The 23723-nt window shown below is 40.2% G+C and overlaps 1 protein-coding gene across 2 annotated transcripts; it reads left to right on the forward strand.

The window, feature by feature from the left end:
- Positions 1 to 1539: 1539 nt before the first annotated feature.
- lonp2 (lon peptidase 2, peroxisomal) lies at positions 1540 to 23226 on the forward strand. Of its 2 annotated transcripts, none has more exons than XM_044356621.1 (17): positions 1540 to 1885; positions 3879 to 4014; positions 4601 to 4714; positions 8306 to 8437; positions 8604 to 8726; positions 8813 to 8976; positions 9285 to 9379; positions 10880 to 10998; positions 11115 to 11254; positions 13810 to 13951; positions 14239 to 14389; positions 15108 to 15234; positions 17526 to 17665; positions 20033 to 20109; positions 20725 to 20932; positions 21038 to 21228; positions 21313 to 23226. In XM_044356621.1, the coding sequence occupies exons 1-17, from the start codon at positions 1653 to 1655 to the stop codon at positions 21541 to 21543; spliced, it is 2523 nt and encodes an 840-aa protein (XP_044212556.1). In that variant the 5' UTR covers positions 1540 to 1652; the 3' UTR covers positions 21544 to 23226. The 2 variants fall into 2 exon arrangements, with proteins under 2 accessions (XP_044212556.1, XP_044212555.1); XM_044356620.1 differs by having other exon boundaries at positions 1541 to 1885; positions 20024 to 20109.
- The last annotated feature ends 497 nt before the right edge of the window (positions 23227 to 23723 follow it).

Raw genomic sequence — 23723 nt, forward strand, 5'->3', positions numbered from 1 at the left:
TACATTTCCCATAATGCAACTCAATAGCCTTTCATTAGATTTACTCTTCCTCCTAAATGCCCTGTCTTTCAAAATGGTGAACTTCATGGGTAAAACAGGGTTAATCAAAAGTTTTATACTGCACATCACCTATAAGTGATATGTTTACCATACAGTTTAAATACATTATATTCACATATATTTGAAGTGTTCAGCTTCGAGATGAAAAATAAAAATTTTGTGTGTTTAACTGTTCATAACTCAAATTATAAGCCTGCTTTATCTCTGTTCAGAAAAATGAAAAAATCTTTGGAGTAATGGGAGGTTCTGCAGTAATAGGAGATTACTTTCAGGTATTTGGAATTTCAGTAGTACTCTTGATTTTTGGATCACAGGTTGTGCCTGTAATATTTTATTTCATATTTTAGTGCTCAAAAATTAGGGTACTACCTTTAAATATGCATGAACCTGTAAACAGGCAGTGGTAGAAGAAGTATTAGGATCCTTAACTGAAGCAAAACTTGCAAAACAACAATGTAAAAATACTCTTAACTCATTGTCCCACTTACTTATGTAAAAAACACTCATTATGCAGCAGATTGTCCTGGCAGAGTTTATATGTATACACACATATACATATACATACATACACACACACACACACACACACACACACACACACACACATACATATACATTGTTTGTACCTGGCCAAGGTGGAGTTAATTTAATTACTTTATATACTGTTGGGCAGTGTACAAAGTAGTTTAATCTGCAGTAATGGATCATCGTGTATTACCTGACCATATGTTTTGTAATAAAAATCTGAAAAATCTTTAACGTATCTAGTAACTATAGCTGTCAAATAAATGTGGTGATATAAAAAGTACAATGTTTCCTTCTAAAATATAGGAGTGGATGTACATGAATAAATAAGTACTTGAAGATTGTATTTAAGTACAGTACTTGGCTATTTTCCATCACTGTAAACAGACCAATATATAACACGCAACCTGTACATAACATAACAAAAAGAACAACAAACATGCTGCAAACTTATTGACACTTGTTGTGCAGCATTACTGTTATGAAATAATGTAGTTTGTCCCTTTCTACTTGCCGTTTCCTATCAAGGGAACACAGGAAGTCGAGGAATTAAAAACCTCTAATATGCCATTTCAGAGCAAAGACTGGTGCGAAAATGAGTATGAAAACAACACCGGCCAAGTTTTAATTTGAAATAAATTCATATTTAAACACGTACTTAATTTATTTCCACTCTGGTGCTTAATTATGCGTGCGAGTCGTCAATGAATTATTTTATTTTGGCAGTAATACCCGGACGTTTACGCTTGTCAGCTCATTTCACCCACCTTGTATTTTCCCACCCGCATTCTGCCAAGACCCGCCCTCCTCTACCTCTGATTGGCTAGTACTCGTTGCCTTCGTTGGTTAGATTGGTTAAATTTAGGCATGAAGAGTGAGGTGATTGAGTTAGCGTAAGAATATCAGAGCAGGGCCAATCAGAGCCAGAGTAGGGCGGGTCTTCTCAGAATGCGGCTGGGAAAAAATAACGCAATTGACACTGATAGAGGGAGAGGTGAGCGGAAGTGAGTGTTTGTTTGTTGGTGAACTGTTCAAAACAGTGACCTGGAGCCTGAAAAACCTCGACAATGTCCTCCAGTGGCGGAATTCAGATACCGAGCCGTCTCCCGCTGCTGCTGACCCATGAAGGAGTCCTCCTTCCGGGCTCCACCGTCAGGTTCAGCGTGGACTCTCCGCGGAATATGCACCTGGTGAAGCATCGACTGCTGAAGGGGACCTCGCTGAAAAGCACCATCATAGGAGTGATTCCCAACACCAAAGACCCAGAGCACGACACGGACGACCTCCCCACCTTGCATAAGTAATAAATATTGAGCAAGCTGGTATACAAGCTGGTACTCAAAGATAGAGTCAGCAGCAGTGGAGGCATTCCCAGAGTTTGATGTGGTAGTGTTGTTTTTGGAGGTGTGATATGACAGCTGGCTGCACAGAACCCCAAACCTGAGGGTCGAGACCCTCCTAGGGGGTCACTGAATGATTGGCAGGATAAGAGGCTCTGACATAGTTCCTCCACACAAAAAGATCTATTATAAGGCAAGAATGTTGCCCCAGAATACTTATAACATATGGATTGCCATTTATCATGTTGATGTACCACATGTGTGAATTTCTGTAGTCATAACTCAGTAAATAACACAAAAGTATGTGTGGGCATGATCATAACACTGGGGAGAGGTACCCAGATGGCGATATAATCTTACTACATTACTGTGCCTCCTTTTTATCCTTATTTCTGCAATCCCAGACCAAACTGTGGGAGCTGCAGACCAGCAGTTTGATTTATAATTATAATTACTTTTCACAAGGAAATAATGCTAATAAATTATTTGTTTTTATTATGCTCCAAGAAATGACTGTCACCTATACATGCCATGTTATTCATAGGCTCATTGGTATTTTGATGTTAATCAGAATGAATAATTTCTGACAAATTATGCAGTTTGTTCTAGAAAAGTCTACAGCTTAGCAGCAGCCCTGCAGTCAAACACAGTCAGCCAAGCACAGAGAGGTGGACTTCAACCTTTCACCAGCAGTCCACCAGGCCAGTCTGGTTACTAAGTACATATTTTTCTCTGGATGTCTTGTATCTTTACCAGCTGCAGTTACTGGAACACACAGTAATGACTTTAATGAGTGTCTGTTAATCAGCTACAATAATGGTTGCTTAAACATCACTGATGCATGTAATCTTGCATTAATGAGGAAATACTGTACATGCATCTTAGAGATATAAATGCACTCAGGTTGGCATCTGAGCGCTGAACCGTTGCTTCCTTTTCCTCCTAATTATTATAAGGATCAAATACAGATGATGCATTTGTAAAATAATGTTGTTTTGTTGTGGTAGACCACAGAAATCTGTGCTTGGGGAAAAGAGGGATTAAGCGCTTAGTATCCAATCAGCTTTTCCTCTAATACATGTCTTTGATTTAGTGTTGCAACACCTTTAAATGGCATGTCAGAACTACAGTCATGTCTATGTTGTGTTGGCAGCCACTTACTTCACATGATGCAAGCCCATAATCAGAAACATATTGTTTGCTTAGTGTGTGAGAGGGGAGATGGTGAGTCAGGCGATGTCACCAGAAGCTGCTGATTGGTGTATTGATGCATAGCTATAAGTTGTTTAGTGTTTTCTGCCCTGCACACAGTCCTGTCGATGCATCAGTCAAATGGCACACATTTCATTTTTACATGAAGCTGAGTCTATTTGTCTTATTAATCTGCTGAACATATCCAGACCCAAAATCCACACACTGCATGTTTTGACAAAGTGTCAGAATCACATATTTCGTTATAATGAGTCCCGAACCACTACAGGATGTCAGTCTAGCTTGTTTTCCTGGGACTGTTTCACTTTGCACTGAAACAAAGACAAAGAAAGATCTGTATGAAGCCGTAGAAACAGTCAAAATTAATCATTGAAATGTTACTTAAGAAGAAAAGAAAACTGAATCCTTTTGTTCAACTGCAGATAATGTTTTGAATCAGTTTATTTACTTTTGAAAGTTCACTGGATTAATCCACTTAAACCTGAGATTAACTGAGATTGAAATGAGTGACTTTGGCACACTACCACACACCTGCCAATCATAAAACTCGTTTGATCCAAATCAGCATGTCCTGACTGGATCAGAAGTGAGAAGACTCTTTACAAATATAAAACAGTCAGGGAGGTTCATCGTTTTAGTATTGAGGAATGTCCCTTCAAATCTCAGGAGAGGTTGAATTCTTCCAGTCAGTTGTCTGTCTCACATCACTCTCTCTCTCTGTCTCTCTCTGTCTCTCTGTAGAATCGGTACAGCAGGGATAGCAGTGCAGGTGGTGGGCAGTAATTGGCCGAAGCCCCACTACACCCTCCTCATCACTGGATTGTGCCGCTTTAGTGTGTCGAGTCTACTGAAGGAGCGACCGTTTGTGCTGGCAGAGGTAAAGCTTATTTAATATCAGACTTTTATTTATATAACACCATAACAGCTTCAGTACTGTGGATATTTAGTGGCTGCCTAATAATCTGCCATAAAACATCCTCTCAGTAATGCTGTTACAAATGAACGAACAGTGAAAGTGAGTAAAACTGACTAATGTTAGAAGGATTGGCCAATACTTTAGGGTGTCCTGTGGAGTTTTCTCCATTGTTCGCATTGTTGTATCTCTGAGGCCTAACAAATGTGTTGAATGCAGTTTTTTCCACATAAAACATTTGCTTTATTTTTTTTAAAAATATTTTGAATCAGGCATTGTTTACATCCGTGTTTACTGGCTAGCTGTCTTCCTCAGGACCTGAGAACAGGCACCCACTCATAAAAACATTGCTCCATAGCGCTGCTAGTGGTCAAAAACTCCACAGAGTGCCTTTAATCAGTGGTGCCTTCCTGTTTCGGGGGCTTCATTACTAATAGCTCCTTTTTTTGTTGGCAACATAGAGCCAAAAACAAAACCTGGGTTTCCAAATACACAGAAGTGTATCCAGTATACAGTATGTGCCTGTCTAATTGCAAATTGCAAATTGCAGGTGGAGCAGTTGGATAAACTGGAGCAATACACGACCCCAGCAACAGAGGGGGTGACAGCAGAAGATGGAGAGCTGGGGGAGCTGTCCCAGAAGTTCTACCAGGCTGCAGTACAGGTATGTGTGTGTGTGTGAGTGAGAGAGAGAGAGAGAGAGAAAAAACAGAAAGAGATAGTAAAAAGATCCTTGATGTACTTGAATGTCCCTCAAACATTTCTTAACGTACTGTTGTTTAAACTGAACAATATACAAAACTGTTTTTTTTTCAGTATTATTCCAACTTGTTTTCAGAAGAAGGGAGGACAAAAATACATCAATTGATAAATGCTATATAATAAATAAGTATTGAATAAAAATAATAAATTAAATTAAATGATACATACATTGAATTAGGTATATAGGTTCCATAGTTTTGCCAGTAAAACTCACCAGATAGAGTGGTTCTTTTTTCAGACTAGATCCCTCAGCCCAGAAATCAGTTTTTGGTCCTTCTCAATGCCCAGATTGTCCAAAAAGTGTCCCATTAAAAAGAGGAATGGTTTGCCCCTCAGAGCTGGAGAGAAAGCCTCAAAGCCTTTTGCAGCCACTGAAGTGTTTTATCTGCAATCCAGAACCTGACTATACAGTTTTAGGGGCAATTCAATAGAATTTGCAAAAAATGGTTGCTTCAAATTCTGAGGTAACTCATCATTAATACGCAGCACACAGATCTTAGCGCCCACCTGATGAGAGCATTAAAAGGTTTTTTCTGAACTACAGACCAGAGCTGATGTATATGACGACAACATACAGTGAGATACCACTGACATTCATTATTACATTTATTACACATTTATACTTATACTTACTCTTTCTAGTTTATTTGTATTGTAGTGACCAAGTCAGCTTTCCATGGTGTTTTTCAGCATTGTCAATGGTAACATTGGTTTGGAAGGAATCTAAGCTGTTTTGAACCCCTTAGAGGTAACAAGATGATACAGAAAAGCCATTTGCAAACAACTACAAACTTGTGCATGTGACGTTTTAAATCTATAAAAACTATATAAACTCCATCTTATTAATTCATGCTACTAAAAAGTCCGAACAGCTTTGAAAGTAGCCATGCTCCTTTTTGTATAGCTGGTGTGGATTTCGGCCACAGGTTTTATTGAGGGGCAGGCTCCTCTAAATGACCTTGTTATGATAGTAATTGATGCTATCAGCCATGTTATTGATGTTAAAAGATAAATCCAGCTGGTGAATATCAAATGTCAGCGGTTGGCTGGCAGTTGTTCCTCTCACACATCCGCAACTGATTGTGACTGATTGAGCCTTTAGCCTTCAGCATTTCCTAACTGCCATGAAATTTTAAAGGACTGTTTGGCCTGTACCCAACATTATGGCATGTTGCTTTGATTAATCAGTGCAAAGAAAAAAACATGATGGGAAGGCAGGGACCAGTTGGTCCTCTGCTGAGCTGAGTCTGCCTGATCCTGACTGCATCTCATCTGTTGGGATCAACAGCCTGACACTTTAAAAGATAAATGGTCTTTATCAGCAAACATGGGAGCATTCTCAACAATAAATCAAACATATAAATAATTTATGAGTGGAGGCGCTCATGTATTCATTGGAGGCTGACTCCAAAACAAAATGCTCTGCAGTACTCCCTATATGCAGAGCATTATCAGACCATTTGAACCATTTGTTAATTACAAAATTTGTCAAGTTAGATGACTTTACAACAGTTAAAACCATTGGGTCTCATTCAAGAACAACTTGTACAAACAGACTTGCTCTTAAGTGATACGGGTGATTTCAGTGAACTTGTCTTGTTCACCAATTTCCTCATATCTAGAATTTTTTTCATGGTATGAAGGAAGTTTATGAGTGATCCAGAACTGTCCTACAAGTCATTTAGAGATAGTCAGTTTTTCTATACAGTGGGAAAAACACTTGTTTTGTTGTGTCTATATATATATATATATATATATATATACACACACACACATACATATGTGTGGATTCCCTAATATGACTCTTGACACAGATAAATATGTTATGTTTTCTGACAACAGGACTTAAAGCTCTGCGGTTACTCTTAAGTAACATTTTTAGAACAAAACTTGTCCACAGATGGAGTAGAACAGGTAGCGTTGTATAGAAATTTTGGAGTCAAATCTCACCAACGCGTACCTACAACTGATCAAGTTTGTCCTGTTGAGAACATTTGGTCAGTCTGAGGTAAAACGTTCACATGAACAAACCTCACAGAAAAAAAGTAAGAGGTTTAGGGTAATAATATGTTGTTGTCTTGACCTACTAGACATGATAACCTCGTCCCTCCTCCCACAGAAGCTGGTTTAAGGTTTTGCTGTCTTTCTACCTTTCACTCAGTTTCCTTCTTTCTATACTTCCATTACTCTCTACTTTTTACTTAATTGTTCTGTAATGAGTATTGTAACTGTTTGGGAGACAGTGATTGTCCCATTGGAAAACCATAGGATCATTTGACCATTTCATGATGAGTCCAAACATCATTTGATCATTAGAATCATTAATTGTTTCTCTGTATGTTTTCCTCCATGTGGCCGTGCTTCACTATGACCACCCTCCCTCACTTTGATGTGGCTGTAGACGCATATCTTGTGGTGCTCACAGTAGTGACTTAGATGTGTTTGTTCTAATGCTCCCTGCATGTTGCTCATCCCCCTAAGATCATTGCCTTTGATTTTTTCACCCTGACTAAATTACCTCTTTGGGGAATGTGGAGGTGACATTAACTTGAAAGAGTGGCTTTTTCTTGATGAATTACCATTAAAACAAGGAACATATTCACAAAACACCATAGTTACACATATCCCTCTGAACTGTGGAACCCTTTTGACCCTTGATGCATCTACATGCAGGGTGGAAAATTAACTTTTTTTGTCTACCGGCCAGATGGCTGATGAATGTTCAAGACTTACCAGCCAATTAATAGATTACCATTGTTTTTTTGGCTGGTGAGTGAAGCAAATCTATCAGCCACTTGCATATTGTCCCAGCATTTGGCTGGGGCTAATTTTGTGCCCGTCTACACCCCAGATAATGATGGTTCCTCTGGATGAGAGAGTGGTATCAATCTTCTCATCTAACTCTTAGCAGGAATGTGATTGTGAATAAGTATATTTCCCAAAATGTCAAACTATTCCTTAAAGGCTTTAAAAATAAATAAACAAAACACAAAATATATTTAACATGAAAAATGCTCCTGGTGCAAAAGCAGAAATGTTTACTCATTTAAAACACCCGAAGAAGAATTGGGTAAGCAGCATTAGCAGTGATTGGTGCTATGGCTGAGCAGACAAGAAGAAGTATGTCACCTACAAAGACTCATCTTTGAGAAGAACACTCTGCATGTGTTCGTCATTGCTTTTGGCTATTTTACTATGCATATACTTTACACAAAAACTTCCTTTAGGATGAATAAAAGCTTTATCTTGATTACTTTACGTTACAGTTAATGAGATGACATCAAAAGGCACATCTGTCTTTGCATTCACAATGTATGGTTTTACTCTGGCTGGGTGAATTCCTGGATAACTCTGTGAATTAACTTTGGAGTGTACAAAATGTATCAAAATAACAATGTCTTCAAATGTAGCAATAAACGGTGATGGATCATGACAGCAACAACATGCTATGATGAATTTAACTTTAATTGTGTCTCTGTGTGTGTGTGTGTAGTTGTTAGGTATGTTGGACATGTCTGTTCCAGTGGTGGCTAAATTCAGGCGTCTGTTGGACAGCCTGCCCAGAGAAACGCTACCTGATGTAGTTGCCTCGATGATCCGCACCTCGAACAAGGAGAAATTACAGGTGAAGGGACCCAAACTTTTAACAAAAAACATGTAATGTGACAGACTGTGTAGAGCTTTTAATGGGATTATAGCATCTTTCCAATTGATCTGATGAGTTTGGTTTGTAGAAATATGAGTTAGAAAGCTGGGAATGAACTTTTTGTACCTCCATGTGCGGTGCGAAGGTCCTGGATGCGCTGAGCTTGGAGGAGCGTTTTAAGAAGGCTTTGCCCATGTTGACCAGACAAATAGAGGGACTCAAACTGCTGCAGAAAACCAGGAAAATGAATCCTGACAATGAGAAGAGGGTAACAAGCATTGATGTTTCTTATTTTTCTTCCAACAGCGTCTGTGTTTATATGTCTGTTAACACCTCGGTGTCCCATCTGTTCAGGTGCTATCGGTGCGTAAAGGCGGAGTGTTCCCGGGCCGGCAGTTCAATCTAGATGAGGAGGATGAAGATGACGATGGGGATGACACCGTGGCCCTGGAGAGGAAGGTCCATGGGGCCAACATGCCTGAAGCTGCATTCAGAGTTTGCCTCAAAGAGCTCAAGAGGTGAATTTTCCTCCTTATTCCTCCTTCTTCCTCCTTCAGCTTCTCATTTATAGCAAAAAATATATAAACCTTACTCAGTCATTTCTAGATCATGCACTAATTTGATTCGCGTAGATTTTTTTTTTTTGAAGAATCCACCATTTTAAAGCTTTTTGAACCCTTTCAGTTATCTTTGATCCCTGTACATCCTTACTTTTATGTGGTTTTGTCTTGAATACACAGCCTTACCTTTCTGTTTTATGGGTGATTTCACTGATGAGTCCACCATCAGACCGGTGTTACATTTAATCTCACTCATCTGTATTCAGATTGAAGAAGATGCCTCAGTCCATGCCTGAGTACGCCCTGACCAGGAACTACTTGGATTTGATGGTAGAGTTGCCATGGAGCAAAAGCACCAAAGGTAAATACAGCAACAAGTGTCCAGCTTCACAGACCATAAATGTCAGATGCCTCAGATTCTGCATATTTGTATATATGTCTCTTATACGCCTCAGCTTTGTTTTTGCACCACAGCCAAAGAGCTACAAGTTTAAAGACAAGTGACAGCTTTGGCATCATCAGAGGCCAAATGTTTTGACTTTGATGGAGCTAAGCTAAAATGTTTCCCCTGTTTCTAGTTTTAATTCATGGCAAGGCTCAACATGTGGTAACTGAACTGAATACTTCATTGTAATCAGTCTCATGTTTTTCTGGTGCACAGCTTTTTGTATTGAGCAACTGAAATTATTTTTCTCATTGGAATATGAATGTCAGCTAAAAACAAAAATGAAAGAATTTCTCTTTTTGAGAAATTGTTACTTGTTGTGATAAACCCAGAGAATTGTCACTCAATTCTAGTTCACCTCAGTTTGAGGGAGCATTTTAGTGCCTCTCACCTCATTGTTTTGGTTTTACAGGACCACGACTTTACTGCTTGGTTCACTCTCACCGCTCTCATCAACTTATTTTCCAGCAAAAAAAAGGTCTCATATATTCAGTGAATACACAGAATCCACCAGAGTTAGCAGACAAAGTTAGCGACTAGCTGGTGAACACAGTGGAGTGTTTAGCAGCTAAAGAGACGGATGTTTTTCTCAGTTAATGGAGAACAAATCAAACACAGCTAAAAGGAAGGCTAATATTGGACTTGCATTCGTGAGGCAATGAGAAACACGATTCATAAGAATGCTAATGTCTGCTGGATGTGTAAATTGGCAATAATGTACTAACATATTAGCTCTAACAATTCAAGAAAGTGATAATATGTCAATGCTGAGTTTACAGCTTGTTCTGTTGCCCCCTAGTGGCCAAAATAACGCTATTAACTTTACATCACATAGAAGTCTCTAAGATTTGAGTCTAAAATTCTTTGGTTTCTTGGTGTATGTTTTTGTTTCTCGTGAATGTCAATATATTTCAGTTTTGTAATCTCCAAGTTATTATTCTATGACATCAGAAAATGCCCACTGACAATAGATTTCAGAAAGTCATATAATAATACTTGTGTAATGCAAAGACACAGAGCCCCTATTACAAATAACCTCAGATCAGTGGAGACTGGTGACTCTAAAAGTAGAGGACTTCATTCATTCAATTGGAGAGTCAAAGGTCATAGTCGAAGCATGCACTGCAAATAAATCTGTTTAACTAATCAATTACTTGCCGCGTCTGCTTTCAAAAGGCCCAGCGGGGCAGCAGAGTAGATACTGCTGTTATACAGCGCTTTAGCACAAAGGGATTCTCACGCATTTTGGACAACTTGTGGGAAAGTTTTCACAGACTCTCTTGTCTCTTCTACTGTCCTCTCTTCACTCAGTTTCTGCACTTGTCTGTCTTCACCTTCACTCAGTAACTCTTTAACGTTTTCTCTACATCAATGTCATCCTTGTCCCACCCCACACACAAACCACACACTCCTCAGACTGCCTGGACATCCAAGCTGCTCGTACTCTATTGGACAACGATCACTATGCCATGGACAAGCTGAAGAGACGCGTGCTGGAGTACCTGGCTGTAAGACAACTGAAGACTTCACTAAAGGTGCGTCTTGTAGATCGCTTAGTCCGTTAAATGTGTAAAGCCAATTCTTTAAAATATACAGGAAACTGTCTGTAAGTCACATATCTGTGAATTTCATGCTGCTGCTGTGTCATTAGGGACCCATTCTGTGCTTTGTGGGGCCCCCAGGAGTCGGTAAGACGAGTGTGGGACGCTCCATAGCCAGAACTCTGGGCAGAGAGTTTCACCGCATTGCTCTAGGAGGTGTCTGCGACCAATCAGACATCAGAGGACACAGGTATGCTTGTCTACACTGGAGCAGAGGTGGGAGTTTCCCCGTATGATAGTTGAAAGGGTCTTTGACCAGTCAGTTTGAGACCACACAGGTAGACACAGCAGCCAGCAATTACACATAAACGCACATATCTCCTGAGACATCTCAAAGAAATGAATTTATTGACTTTGCACTTACATCGGAGGTGATTTGTCTTTTGAAAATGTCATTTTTACTGAACGTACTGGTGGGTCAGACCATTATTTAGTTTCAGGACTCGGATAATTGGAAATAATGTGCCGCAGCAGTATGAGTGCTATTGTTTCGAGAGGAATCAGAGTCTGACTCAGCTGCTACAGCTTGAATAAGTCAAATATTTGGATGACATTTCAAACATAATCAATCATCACCATGATAAAAATAAAGTTATTTTTAAAGCTCATTTTGAAAATAATCTGTTTTAAGTTTGTCTTAAGAGACTCCTGTTGCAGGGGAGTAATGAAATTATTTTTTATTCAGTCCATTTGGAGCAGCTCAACAGATGGGCTCAAGATGCATCCGAATTACTTGATGAATCCTGCTGATATCTTTCCAGCGTGCCTAGGAGTCCACCTGTGTGTCATTTTGAAAAGCTGATGATATGATTAAAACACACATGAAAGGAAGCAGAATTTCTAACATGAGGTCGGAAGACATTTATAGGCCACAGCACATCAGGAGTCAGACCTCCGCTTCTAGACATGCCTTTTTTGGTGCTGTGGAAATTGTAGGTCTTGACCTCTGTCAAGTAATTGAGAAAATACAACATCACCGATAATTATGTCAAGAACAGTTAAATGATGTTGTAACCTCAGATAGACCAAGTGGAGCGAGTAGAAGCACAACATCACAGTGGTGTTTCTCTCACATCAATAACTATACTTGCACGCACACACACCCTTGTAATGAACTGCAGTGTATTGATGTGTTTATGACTCACATATACACAATATCCTCAGTAACCTAAGTCAGTAAACAGTACACTTGGGGGGTTATGTCACTCCAGTTGCCTTTGATCAGTCTGTTAAAGGTGCAATATGTTAGAATCAGAAATTCCTTCTCTTCAATGACACTGGTGGCAGTTAAGTGAACTGCAGTCACCATCCTGTGGCACGACTGAGCAGCAGCGCTAACATTAGCCAGCTGAAGCCACAATTTCACAATATATTTCACATGCTTTGCAGTAATGTTATCTTACCTGTCCGATAGGAAGAAAGCCAGCTCTGGGTCGAACGTTAGCGGACTCCACGTCTAAGCTAACGATAGCTAGTATTGCACCCTGCCGGTGCTGTAGGGGGACAGGAGAGAGGCAAGGCACTGTGAAGCGTGCAAAACCGCGTTTTCACAGCAAAACTGTTCCAAGTCCTTTACATAGAAATCAGTCCACAGGCTGTTATACGCAACCGAGAAAGTCAAGGAAGGTCATTATATTATCTCTTATTATATCTTCACATTCTGTTGATCTTTTTAGTTCATTTTTGAATGTTTTTAACTAAAATTCTTACGTAATTCATACATATTGCACCTTTAACAGCCTCTATTGGGAATGAATCAGAGCTATATAAAAAACACACACAGACACAAAACACAGAGGCTAGTATATAGTCTTAGGTTCAATTGACAGCCGCAGTATTAGAGTCTGCATCTGTGTGTGTGTGTGTGTGTGTGTGTGCGTGCAGAGAGGTGATTGGGGCAGCAGGGTTCATCTGAGATTGCAGGCTGATCCAGCAGGCTTGGTATTTTAAAGGAAGAGTTTACACCTATACTCAGCCAGATGAGAAACATGTGTCCAGCATACCAACAGCAGGAGTGCAAGAGATAAAGATGAAAGTTCTTAAACCATCAATTACAATTTGTTCGACTTAAAAAAGAAAATTCTCAGAAAGCTAGAGCACTCCAGTAGTTTCTTATTAACAGTTTTGTGGTAGTTATGGGTTTTTTTTTTTCTTTTCATTCCCTGTCTTTGAACCTCATTTCATGCTTTCAACTTGTAAACATGTGGAACTTGCTTGAATTAGGTAATTTGTCATGGATTACATTATGTCTGAATTCATTTTTGTAAAGTTTCACTGTTGTTGCATGGTAATGCGTTGCATATGTGTAAAAATTGTGGATAAAAGCATGACTGTGCAACAATAACATACCATGACACGACAAGACATGATGCTCACCTTGACATGTGTATATTTTTGCACTTTTCTGTTGTCACAAGCAAGGTCAGTATAGCTGACTGAAACTAAACTAAAAACTAAAACTAGATGTGAAAAAATAAAAATAAAAACTAGAAAAAAAAGAAAACTAACTGAAACGAAAATAAAATAAAAATATACAGAAAATGTCTTTAGTTTTAGTCTTTGTCAATTTGTTCCAATTTGTCATCATAACAAGCATGAGGAAGCATCCAACTAATAATGAATAATAATAACCTACTGTAACTCTGGTCACAAGTAGAGTCAAGGACTTTGTGAGCTTTCAGTTTGAAATGGAATAGAAACATTTACAGAGTAGGTCAGTAGTTCAAATCCTGTCCATTTCTCTAGACGTACATACGTAGGGAGCATGCCCGGCCGCATCATCAACGGTTTGAAGACGGTGGGCGTCAATAATCCAGTTTTCCTCCTGGATGAGGTTGACAAACTGGGGAAAAGCTTGCAAGGAGACCCTGCAGCTGCATTGCTAGAGGTCAGCTCTTTTTCTCTCTCACATTACTTGTGTAGAAGTATCACATATCTTCACTGCATCTTAATTCCCTAAACAAAACCTCAACGGGTTCCTAACCTGACCTACTGCTTAACCTCAACCTTTGTTCTCATTGCTAATAAGCATCTGATCTTTCTTTTAATTGATTCTGTATGTTGGTGTTCTTCTGTTTGTTGTTTTAACCAGTCCATGACAAATTCAGTTAACGCTAAACACACACACACACACACACACACACACACTGAAAGAGTCTGTACATATTCCCTTAGGTCCTGGACCCAGAGCAGAACCACAGCTTTACAGACCATTACCTTAATGTGGCCTTTGACCTCTCCCAAGTGCTCTTTATTGCCACGGCAAACACCACAGCGACCATTCCTCCCGCCCTGCTGGACAGGATGGAGGTGCTGCAGGTACCAGGTGGGTTTACGTGCAGACAGTGTCAAGTCCAAAATCCCGCTGTGCTACGGTGTCAGCTAATCTCAAACAGAGGCATCTATATGACTGAATTTACTGCAGAGTAGTCAGGGAACAGATGAAACGACTCCATTTCCAACTGCGTATCCAAACGTGTACACGCACACACACACACACAGCCATGATGTGCTTTAACCTTGAAGCTGAGTTGTTATGAACCGAACGACACCTGTAATATCACCACAGTTTGAATCTCTAAAACATGTTAAAGGGATGTCAAAGATAACACAGTGTTGTGTTAAACAGTCAGACTTAAGTATATCCATGTATCTCAGTCCATGATCAAAATACAGCTGGAGTCAATCTGAGCCAGAGACTGAGGCGCTGTTGTGTGTAAACTCAGTCTTGAGGAAAGACAACAACTAAAGGACAGATATGTCTTTAGATCTGCATGCTGCATTCTGAATATTAAACTTAAACACATTGTAACGGTGTTAAAGATCCTACCACTACACAATTAGTTTGAATGGATTAAGCAATATGAAGGCATGAATTGATAGATGGAGAGCACAAATTAAAAGATCAAATTAAGTAGTTTGTACTGTGTGAATTGGAAATTTGAGGGAACAATAATGTAATTTCATATTATGAATAACTAATATGAGGGAATGATTTATTAAAAATGTGAGTGCATGTGTGTGTGTGTGTGTGTGTGTTTCAGGCTACACCCAGGAGGAAAAGGTGGAGATAGCTCACCGACATCTGATCCCAAACCAGCTGGAGCAGCATGGATTAACACCTCAGCAACTGCATATACCACAAGACACAACACAGGATATAATCACCAGGTACACACACTCTAACACACACTCACACACGCAAACTCACACCCAGAGCAGTGTTTCCCCTAGAATTTTTTTCAGGCTCTGTGGTACGCACCGAAAAAAACCCTAAAGAGACGAGGCGCTCACATCGCATCAAGAGTTTCCCAGGCAACGACACAGAGGTTGGCTCATGTTTCAGAGCAGCGCTGCACAGAGGCCCCCAAACGCAAATGATTATTGATTTCTGAATGAATGATATTAAGCGTTATTTTGGCATTAAAAGGATTTTTTGGCCCGGTGGGGCCTCTTGTTGGCCTGGTGGGCCACCAGGTCTGTACAGTTATTTGGGAAACACTGCAGAGAAACAAACATACATAATGAGTAGACTAACAAAACATGAGCTCAGCTTAAATGTATAATATGTAATTATTCTGCATTATAATGTCTAAAAACAACTAGACCTATGTTATATATTTTGTTGAGTTGTGTATTTACATTTTCCCAAATGTTTCCAACAATTTTCAAACCCAGAGAAATCTTTAATTTAATCAAAGTAACGGACCGTTTCATTTGGTCGCATATCATACCTCCTCTACCAAAGAGTAAACACACACAAGATACATACGGCGGCGCTGTGTTTGTCCGCTACAATGGCGTCTACCAAAGAGTTACTTACACACGTACAAAATAATACATCGGCGAAGTGGTTGTTCCGCAGAAACTGTTATAAATTGACTTTTATTCAGTATTAAGCCACATTTTCATGATAAATTTAGGTCGTCTTTAACCATATCTTTTAGCCGGAAGAATGATTTTAGTGATTGGACGTCTGGATCTTAAGTTATCAGCTAACAGCCCCTCCAGGAAGTCCGGTGGTCACCAAACATCGTCGGAGAAACACTGATTTTTTTTTAGGTGAAACAGCTTTAATTAGTATTTTTAACGATTTTAATCTGCGTGTACATTTGTTTTTGGAGAGGAGGAGACCTCTGCGGATAATTCGGCTCCCGGGAGAAACCGGCCGAACGTCTGGCTTTAAAGTTATAAGAGAAGTAAACCGAACAAGTGTTAGCAGCAGTTTAGCTAACAGCCCGTACCGGATGTCTGGTGGTCGCCGTACATCGTCGGAGAAACACTGATTTTTTTGGTGAAACAGTTTTATTCTGTGTTTTTACCTGTAATCACCGGGTCCGTTTGTTCTGGAGAGGAGGAGACCTTTGAGGGTAATTCGGCTCCCGGTAAAAACATCCCGAGCGATTAACACTGGAGTAATCCAATCCCGGTGAAGCTGTTTATTTAACAACGAAGACAACAACTCCCATGATCCCTTGCTACTTCATACCATCATCACACTCCGTCTTTTGTTGTTGTTTTGAATGAGAGACCCCTAGCGGCTGAAATTACATATTGTGCGTTTAATTACAGAGGGACACAGACACTGTTTATTTGCATCTCTTGTTCTTACACATTTTATTTTCTGCAGAATGAATGAAGAAAAGAGAGCAAAAAATGTTTAATATTTTTGTCTTTGATTCTTTTTCTGTTAATCAACTAATTATTAACAATTAATTCCCAAATTGGTTTAGCACTGTTGTGATTTTGATAGTAATCTTTGTACACACAGTCCATAACAGCCCCATCAAACTGTCTGGCATGTTACTAAAAAAAATCAGCAAACGTGGGAGTGCTGATGCAGAGGCTTCTGGTGTTTCCAGATGGTAAACAGTATGCTGCCTGCAGACCTGCACAGCCTCTCTACAATACTCACTGCACTCCAGTCTGGTTACTATAGAAACAGCCAACAGCACACAGCTTGGTGCCTGTCCTCTGAGGGGATGCTCCTGATTTCATTTGCTAGATTTTTAAAAAACATTAAAAAAAAACGTTAAAAAAAACAGAAGAGGTTGTGGCGGGTTGGGGTTAAGAAAAAGAGGATTGCATTAAGTGGAAACCAGACAGGTTAGCAGAAGTGTCAACTCTAATCCATTTTGAAAGAGTATTTTCACTTGTTTTGCCAACTCTGCTGTTGATTTGTCCATTCGTGATGCACCATGTCTCTGCCCAAGAGGGGTGCTACAGTTACAGGTCAAATCAAGGTGAAGTATTTCTTCCTGACTGGCAGTGACAGCTTGTTTAAAATTGCCACGATTGCCTTCGTTTGTGGTTCCAGATCACATCCTGACACATGGGTGGGCATGTTAATGCATACAGCAGTACATTGTTAACACCTAGCAACTTACACTACAGTACCAGTGAAACCTCATCTCACAATCTCATAATTTTATTCATTTATGTGCGTGTGTGTGTTGTTTTAGGTACACCCGCGAGGCGGGTGTGCGTTCCCTCGAGAGGAAGATCGGGGCGATTTGCCGAGCTGTGGCTGTGAAGGTCGCTGAAGGTCACAGAGTCACCAAGACAGAGGCTTTGACGTCCGAGGGACCAGCACAGCAGGGAGGTAAGAGCCTGAGTTGTGTGGGGGGGTTTTTTGTGTGTCTGTGGGAGGTGGGATCAAGGACAAAGCTGGAAGTTCAAATCTTAAGTTGCATATCAACACAGGCTTATCCTCTACATACACATCTGATTACATCTTAAGAAAAAAAAACAGCATGGCATTATCCTTCTCCTGAGTCTGTGCCTTCTAATATGAAGAGGTTAATTAAGAAGCTGTTAATAGGAATCAAATTATTAAGCCCTTTGAAAATTCAGTCTTTATCATACAATTGATGTAAAAAGAAAATACTCTTCCAGGAAGTGTATCACTGTAAGTAGAGTGGAATAGGAGTTATGAAAAGTCTTAACTCGAATCAGCCATACAAGAGAGTGTTGACATATGCATCATCATCATCATACATTAAACTACAGTATTTCACAGTAACCAGCTGGCTGTGAATTATCTTAACTATCGTACGGCTGTATACCAGATATATGTGTCTTGTGAAATTGAAAATTCATCTCAGATCATAAGCGAGCTGAAATAAATTACAAGCCTGTGCCAGAAAATGGGTCCACAATAGTGAGAGAGCTGCCACATCTTTTTCCTAGTATCCATGGCTACACTTAAACAGAAATGTATCCATGGTAACCTCAACAAGTCCAGTGAGATCTCCATCCAGCCTCTAACCAGCACCCAGGAAAGGTTTGCTCTCAGAATTTACTTTTTATTTATATATTTTTGTGAGCAAAGAGTTATTTCATGTGTCATAGTTACATACTATTAGAAATAAATCAATAAATAGATCATAGTAATAATAAACACACACATACAATTACAGACATCTACCTGTATATATAGATAAAAATACCTTTACAAATGTTGACAAATATATAAATTGTTTCATAGTAACAATAAGATTCAATGTAACTTTGAAAAAGAGGCAGTGAATGCAACAGAAATGTAATGAGTATGTTCAATCATCTGAAAGTGGATTGACCAGAGTCTTAGCCAAACAAATTTAAAACAATCAAACTAATTGAACAATTGGAAGGAAATATCAACAGACTCACATAGTTGGAATATCTGTAGCAGTATCTCCCAGTGGGTTTGATTCAGTCAAATATAATTTAACCTCATCAGTACTATTTGAGAGAATAAAGATCATATCCTCTGTTGCTCAATTTATCTGCACTATTGACAGTTAAACTCTCAGAATACATTTAAAGTAACATCGTTAAAAACTCTGCGTCTGCACACGTCTGATTAGACCTCTGATCAGATTGACGGTGGATTGAGCTTCACTGGGAGTTACCTGAGGTCACCAAACTCCATGTCCATAGAAGGTGTTTGACCTGTCATAGCAGGTGTAATTAATATGAATGATACATTGCGGGCTTACTGGGACAGTTTCATGGACTGGAACCGTCATTGATGATGCTTCTCCTGCTATGACAAATCCTGAGGAAAGCTTTAATCACGCACAGTAAGTGAAAACACCTGTTTGGCACTAGGTGGCGCTAGTGAGTTTGAATTAGAATCAGCAAAAAGAAGCAAACTTTCTACTGCAGGGTGAAAAGTGTGCATGAGCTGCCTCTTCTTTATTGAGCAGTGTCTGATGAACAAAATGCAACAATTATTATCATTTTTACCAGAAACTTGACTCTGACTCAGGAACCAAAGTTGGGATTCCTAGTAGATTAAAAATGATTTTTTAGAAGGATGAATGCAGCTTCAGGAGACAGAGGTAGAACTGATAAGACATAAGGAAAAGAAAGAGATGGGGATAAACAGGATATCAGCAGTGCCTCTGTATTGTGAGGTAACAAACATCTGTGTGTGTGTGTGTGTGTGTGTGTTCTCCTGCATGTATTTTGTATTTTTCCAAGGGGGATGATGTGTGTGTTTTTGATGTCTGTGTTGCACTGTGGGCTGTTTGTAGTTTTACTCTTTGGTGTACCATCTGTGTGTTTGGTTTTCTGTGCATCTTTGCATGATGACAATGTGTTAGCAGCTCTTGTCATCAACCCCTCTTTACTTCAATCACTCTCTGTGAGGCCTCACTCCCATAGTTTTCTTTCTTAAAACAATCTGTAATCTAATTATTCCTCACTGTCTGCAGTCACCTGAGTCCCTGACACTTCCAGGGTAAATCACACACACTCACAATGTGAAGGAAATGTGTATTGAAGGCTTTTAGCAGATGTTGTTTTGCTACGTAATGAATTAGCTATAAGACCAACATCTATCAGCTCAAAATGATATTTGTGACACTCCTGTTTTCTCTCTGGAACATATTCGGTGCAGTTACTGTTCACCACAACCACACAGTGACATGAATCATTCATTCTCTTCCGTGTGTGTGTGTGTGTGTGTGTTCAGACAAAGCAGCTCTCCCAGAGATGCCCATAGTGATCGACCACATCGCCCTGAAAGACATCCTGGGACCTCCGATTTTTGAGATGGAGGTAAGCAGGACATCATCAGAGAGAGTAGAAGAGCCGGGTGGAGCAAGACTGACCAGCATCAGCAGATAATTATCAGTGTTCATAATCCACACGATGACAGAAGGAAAGACAAATAGTCAGTTAAAGAAACCTGCATCTCCTCTTTTCTGCGACTGTCAACATTCGTCACCCACAGCTCATGAATCTCCACAACAGCTGCAGTTGATAAAGTCAGGGTGGTTGAGAATACAGTAGTAGGATGCAGCAGCGTCTGGAGGTGTCATCATATGATATGATGTGAAACATGACGGTGTTTGTCTTCTGTAGTGGTTTTACTCTCCCGTCCTGTCTCATTGACCTCCCTCTTTGTTTTTTTTGTCTTTTCCATCCCTTTCTTCTTTTTTTTTCTCCTCCCCTTCACTTCTCCTCACCCTCCTTCACCTGTTTTCATTTCACCTCTCCTGCTCCCTCCCTACTCCCCCAGGTCCTGTGTGCCTCTTTTCACAATCATTCCTGCATTTTTAAGGCTGATTAGAGGCCCTCGCTGCAATCTTGTCTCATCTCTTCATCATTCCACCAAATACAGTTTTACAGATGTGTCTGTATGTGTGTGTGTGTGTATGTGTGTGTTGGAAGGTGTCTGAGCGGCTCACTCTGCCAGGTGTGGCTCTGGGTCTGGCCTGGACCCCCCTCGGTGGGGAGATCATGTTTGTGGAAGCAAGTCGAACAGAGGGAGAAGGTCAACTCACTCTGACCGGTCAGCTGGGAGACGTTATGAAAGAATCCGCCCATCTGGCGATCAGCTGGCTAAGAGCTAACGCTAAAACCTACCAGCTCACCAACAGTGAGTACACACACAGATACAGATATATGGACTGTATATGGCTTTACAGGTGTACAGATAATACGCAGCAAGTACATTTATGTGTGTGTGTGTGTGTGTGAACAGTGGTAGGGGGTCCAGATCCGTTAGAAGGGACAGACATCCACCTCCACTTCCCCGCCGGAGCCGTCACCAAGGATGGCCCCTCTGCCGGTGTCACCATAGTAACCTGCCTAGCCTCGCTGTTTAGTGGCCGGCTGGTCAGATCAGACGTCGCCATGACGGGGGAGATCACGCTAAGGGGGCTGGTATTGCCGGTGAGTTATCACATTCAAACACACACACCGAAAAAATATAAATCCGTCGACAGTTTTTAACCGACCGCATCGGTCTGTCCTCAGGTGGGCGGGATCAAGGACAAGGTCCTGGCGGCGCACAGGGCGGGAGTGAAGCGCGTCATCCTCCCGAAACGTAACGAGAAAGACCTGGAGGAGCTTCCAGCCAACGTCCGAGCCGACCTCGACTTTGTCACCACCGGAAACCTGGACGAGGTGCTGAGTGCCGCCTTCGATGGAGGGTTCCCCGGGACAACCAGCACACACACACACCCTCAGCTGACCAGCAAGCTGTAATAATAGGAGAGAGACAGAGTGTGTCATCTTTGAGCTTGGACAGTGTGTTGTCTAACAATCTAACAAGTTTTTCTCTGATATGCAGTAGCAAATCAAGTTATTGATCTGTAAACCTGTTTTAAGGCTCTTTACTGTTGAGATTCAATATGAAAGTATCAGTACATCTTCATATTACCTGCTAACACAAAAACCTGTAAGAGAATTTACTTCCATGGACAGTGAACAACCAGTCTGTGTTGTATAAAGTTACATCACATATTGGCACCGTACAGCTACTCACTGCTCCTGTTGACCAGCTCACTTACTGGCTGCTGTTTTCTTGGCTGTTTATATTATATTAATAGCACTGTTGTAGCCAAGTCAAGAGGATGTTAGCTTATTAATGTCATAACACACTGGTGAGCACTAATTTAGCTGGATGGATTTCTTAATTGTTATAGAATGTTTGTGTGAGCAAAGCACTGTTGATGTGGAGATGGTTTCTGTGCAGTATGTGATGATGATCACATGGTTTCAGGTGACCTGTAGTCTGTGTCACCAAGGAAGTTTAACTAAGTCTGACTCTCTTTGGGTTAGCTGGCTTCACTGAGCCTAACGTTGGTGCTCCTGGATAACCCCTGACATGACGCTAGAGCACGTTCTTAATTACAAGCAACAACATGGGAAACATAAGTGGTGTTAATATACAGTAACATGACATGGAAATGTTAATAATTTGATTATTGCAGCAGCAGATAACAGAGTGTTCACTATTTTATTTTCAATTATCATCACAAAGTCGCCTCATGCTATTCTGAGCTGCATAGATGGAATAAGTGTGATTTTAAAATGCAGAAAAGTGGAATAAAAATAGCTTCGGTTACTTGTCACTTTATTGATCGATTTTTTTCCTGTTATCTGATTGGTCATCACTTGGGACACTGACAGGTTTTGATCCCAGTATGTATGTTTATGTTGTCCCATCACAGATCCCACACTGTGTTCTTGTGACAGAATATAAAATGCCATTTTAAGCAGATATATTTTATATCCATTTAGTATCAGTGTGTTTCCAGTCAATAACTGACAAAAGAACGGGTTGCAATTCCTTATTAATATAAAATATGGATGGCATAGCAAAGTGTAGCACTAATGACCTTTAAATACAACACGACTGACTTCATACTGAAGTCACAACTGTAACAGCAGAGCAGAGCTTGAAATCTTTTCTATTTTTCAGACGTCCTCATCTTTTCAGTGAGTGACTGTGTCAAATGCACACAAATAGTATCAATGTGTATTTGTGTACATGGAAACTCAGCTGAATTCACCCTGAGGAGGAGACCAAAAAAAAAAAAAAAAGAGGAATTTTTAACTCTGTGCCACAGATGTGATTTTCTCTTCTCACCCTGCAGAGATCTGATGTGAAACACCAGCGTGCAGCGTGGTTTTTTTCCCATATTTAGACAGCCATGAAAAGATTAATGGACCCGAGCAGAAAATTTCACACAGATACATTCATAAAGGCCACACACTTCAAAAGAATAATGTGGGTTAAAAAAAAACATTTGCATAAAGAACTTTGTGCTGTTTGGATTATTGAAATATACTTTCTTGCTGTGAAATATGAAAATGTCAGAATTGATATGTGAAACTTCAGTCAAATAATGACTTAAAGATGTATGAAGGATTGACAAGAAGTTTTCAAATGGCAAAAACACACAGACGTTTGTGTATGTGTATGTGTGTGAGAGAGAGAGAGAGAGAGATGTAGATGGTGAACGCCGGTGGGAAGAAGTCATTGCAGTGGCAGGTGTATCATCTTTCCCTGGTGTGGTGGTGACATGAAGGATGTTCGATGGGAAGCGGTGAAGCAACCTGTCGGCTGTCAGATGAACACACCACCCCGGGGGTGTGTGAAGGCAGAGCGTGAGCCGAGTGTGGATCTGTAATGGATCTTGTTTTTCAGATTTTTTTTTTTTTTTTAACCCAGCTGCAGCAGCCAGTGGAACCTGCTGTGTTGTTGCACATTGAGTTGAACTAATAAAGTATCAATTACCAGTGACACCTTTAGTGATGTCATGTTTTGTTTTTCTCTCCATAATGAGCTCCCCCCCACACTCGTGCTCATTTAAATGCTGACTCACTTATCTCACCGTTAAATACCGTCTATGCTCTCAGTGCTCTGACATGCATTAATC

This window comes from Thunnus albacares, chromosome 7 (genome assembly GCF_914725855.1).
Source record: "Thunnus albacares chromosome 7, fThuAlb1.1, whole genome shotgun sequence".
NCBI lineage: Eukaryota > Metazoa > Chordata > Actinopteri > Scombriformes > Scombridae > Thunnus > Thunnus albacares.

Bases quoted from the DNA above. Each gene is read 5' to 3' on its own strand.
- lonp2 (XM_044356620.1), top strand. From the start codon at position 1,653: ATGTCCTCCAGTGGCGGAATTCAGATACCGAGCCGTCTCCCGCTGCTG. The intron at 1,886-3,878 runs GTAATAAATATT...GTCTCTCTGTAG, and splicing joins GACCTCCCCACCTTGCATAA to AATCGGTACAGCAGGGATAG. The intron at 8,727-8,812 runs GTAACAAGCATT...CCATCTGTTCAG, and splicing joins ATCCTGACAATGAGAAGAGG to GTGCTATCGGTGCGTAAAGG.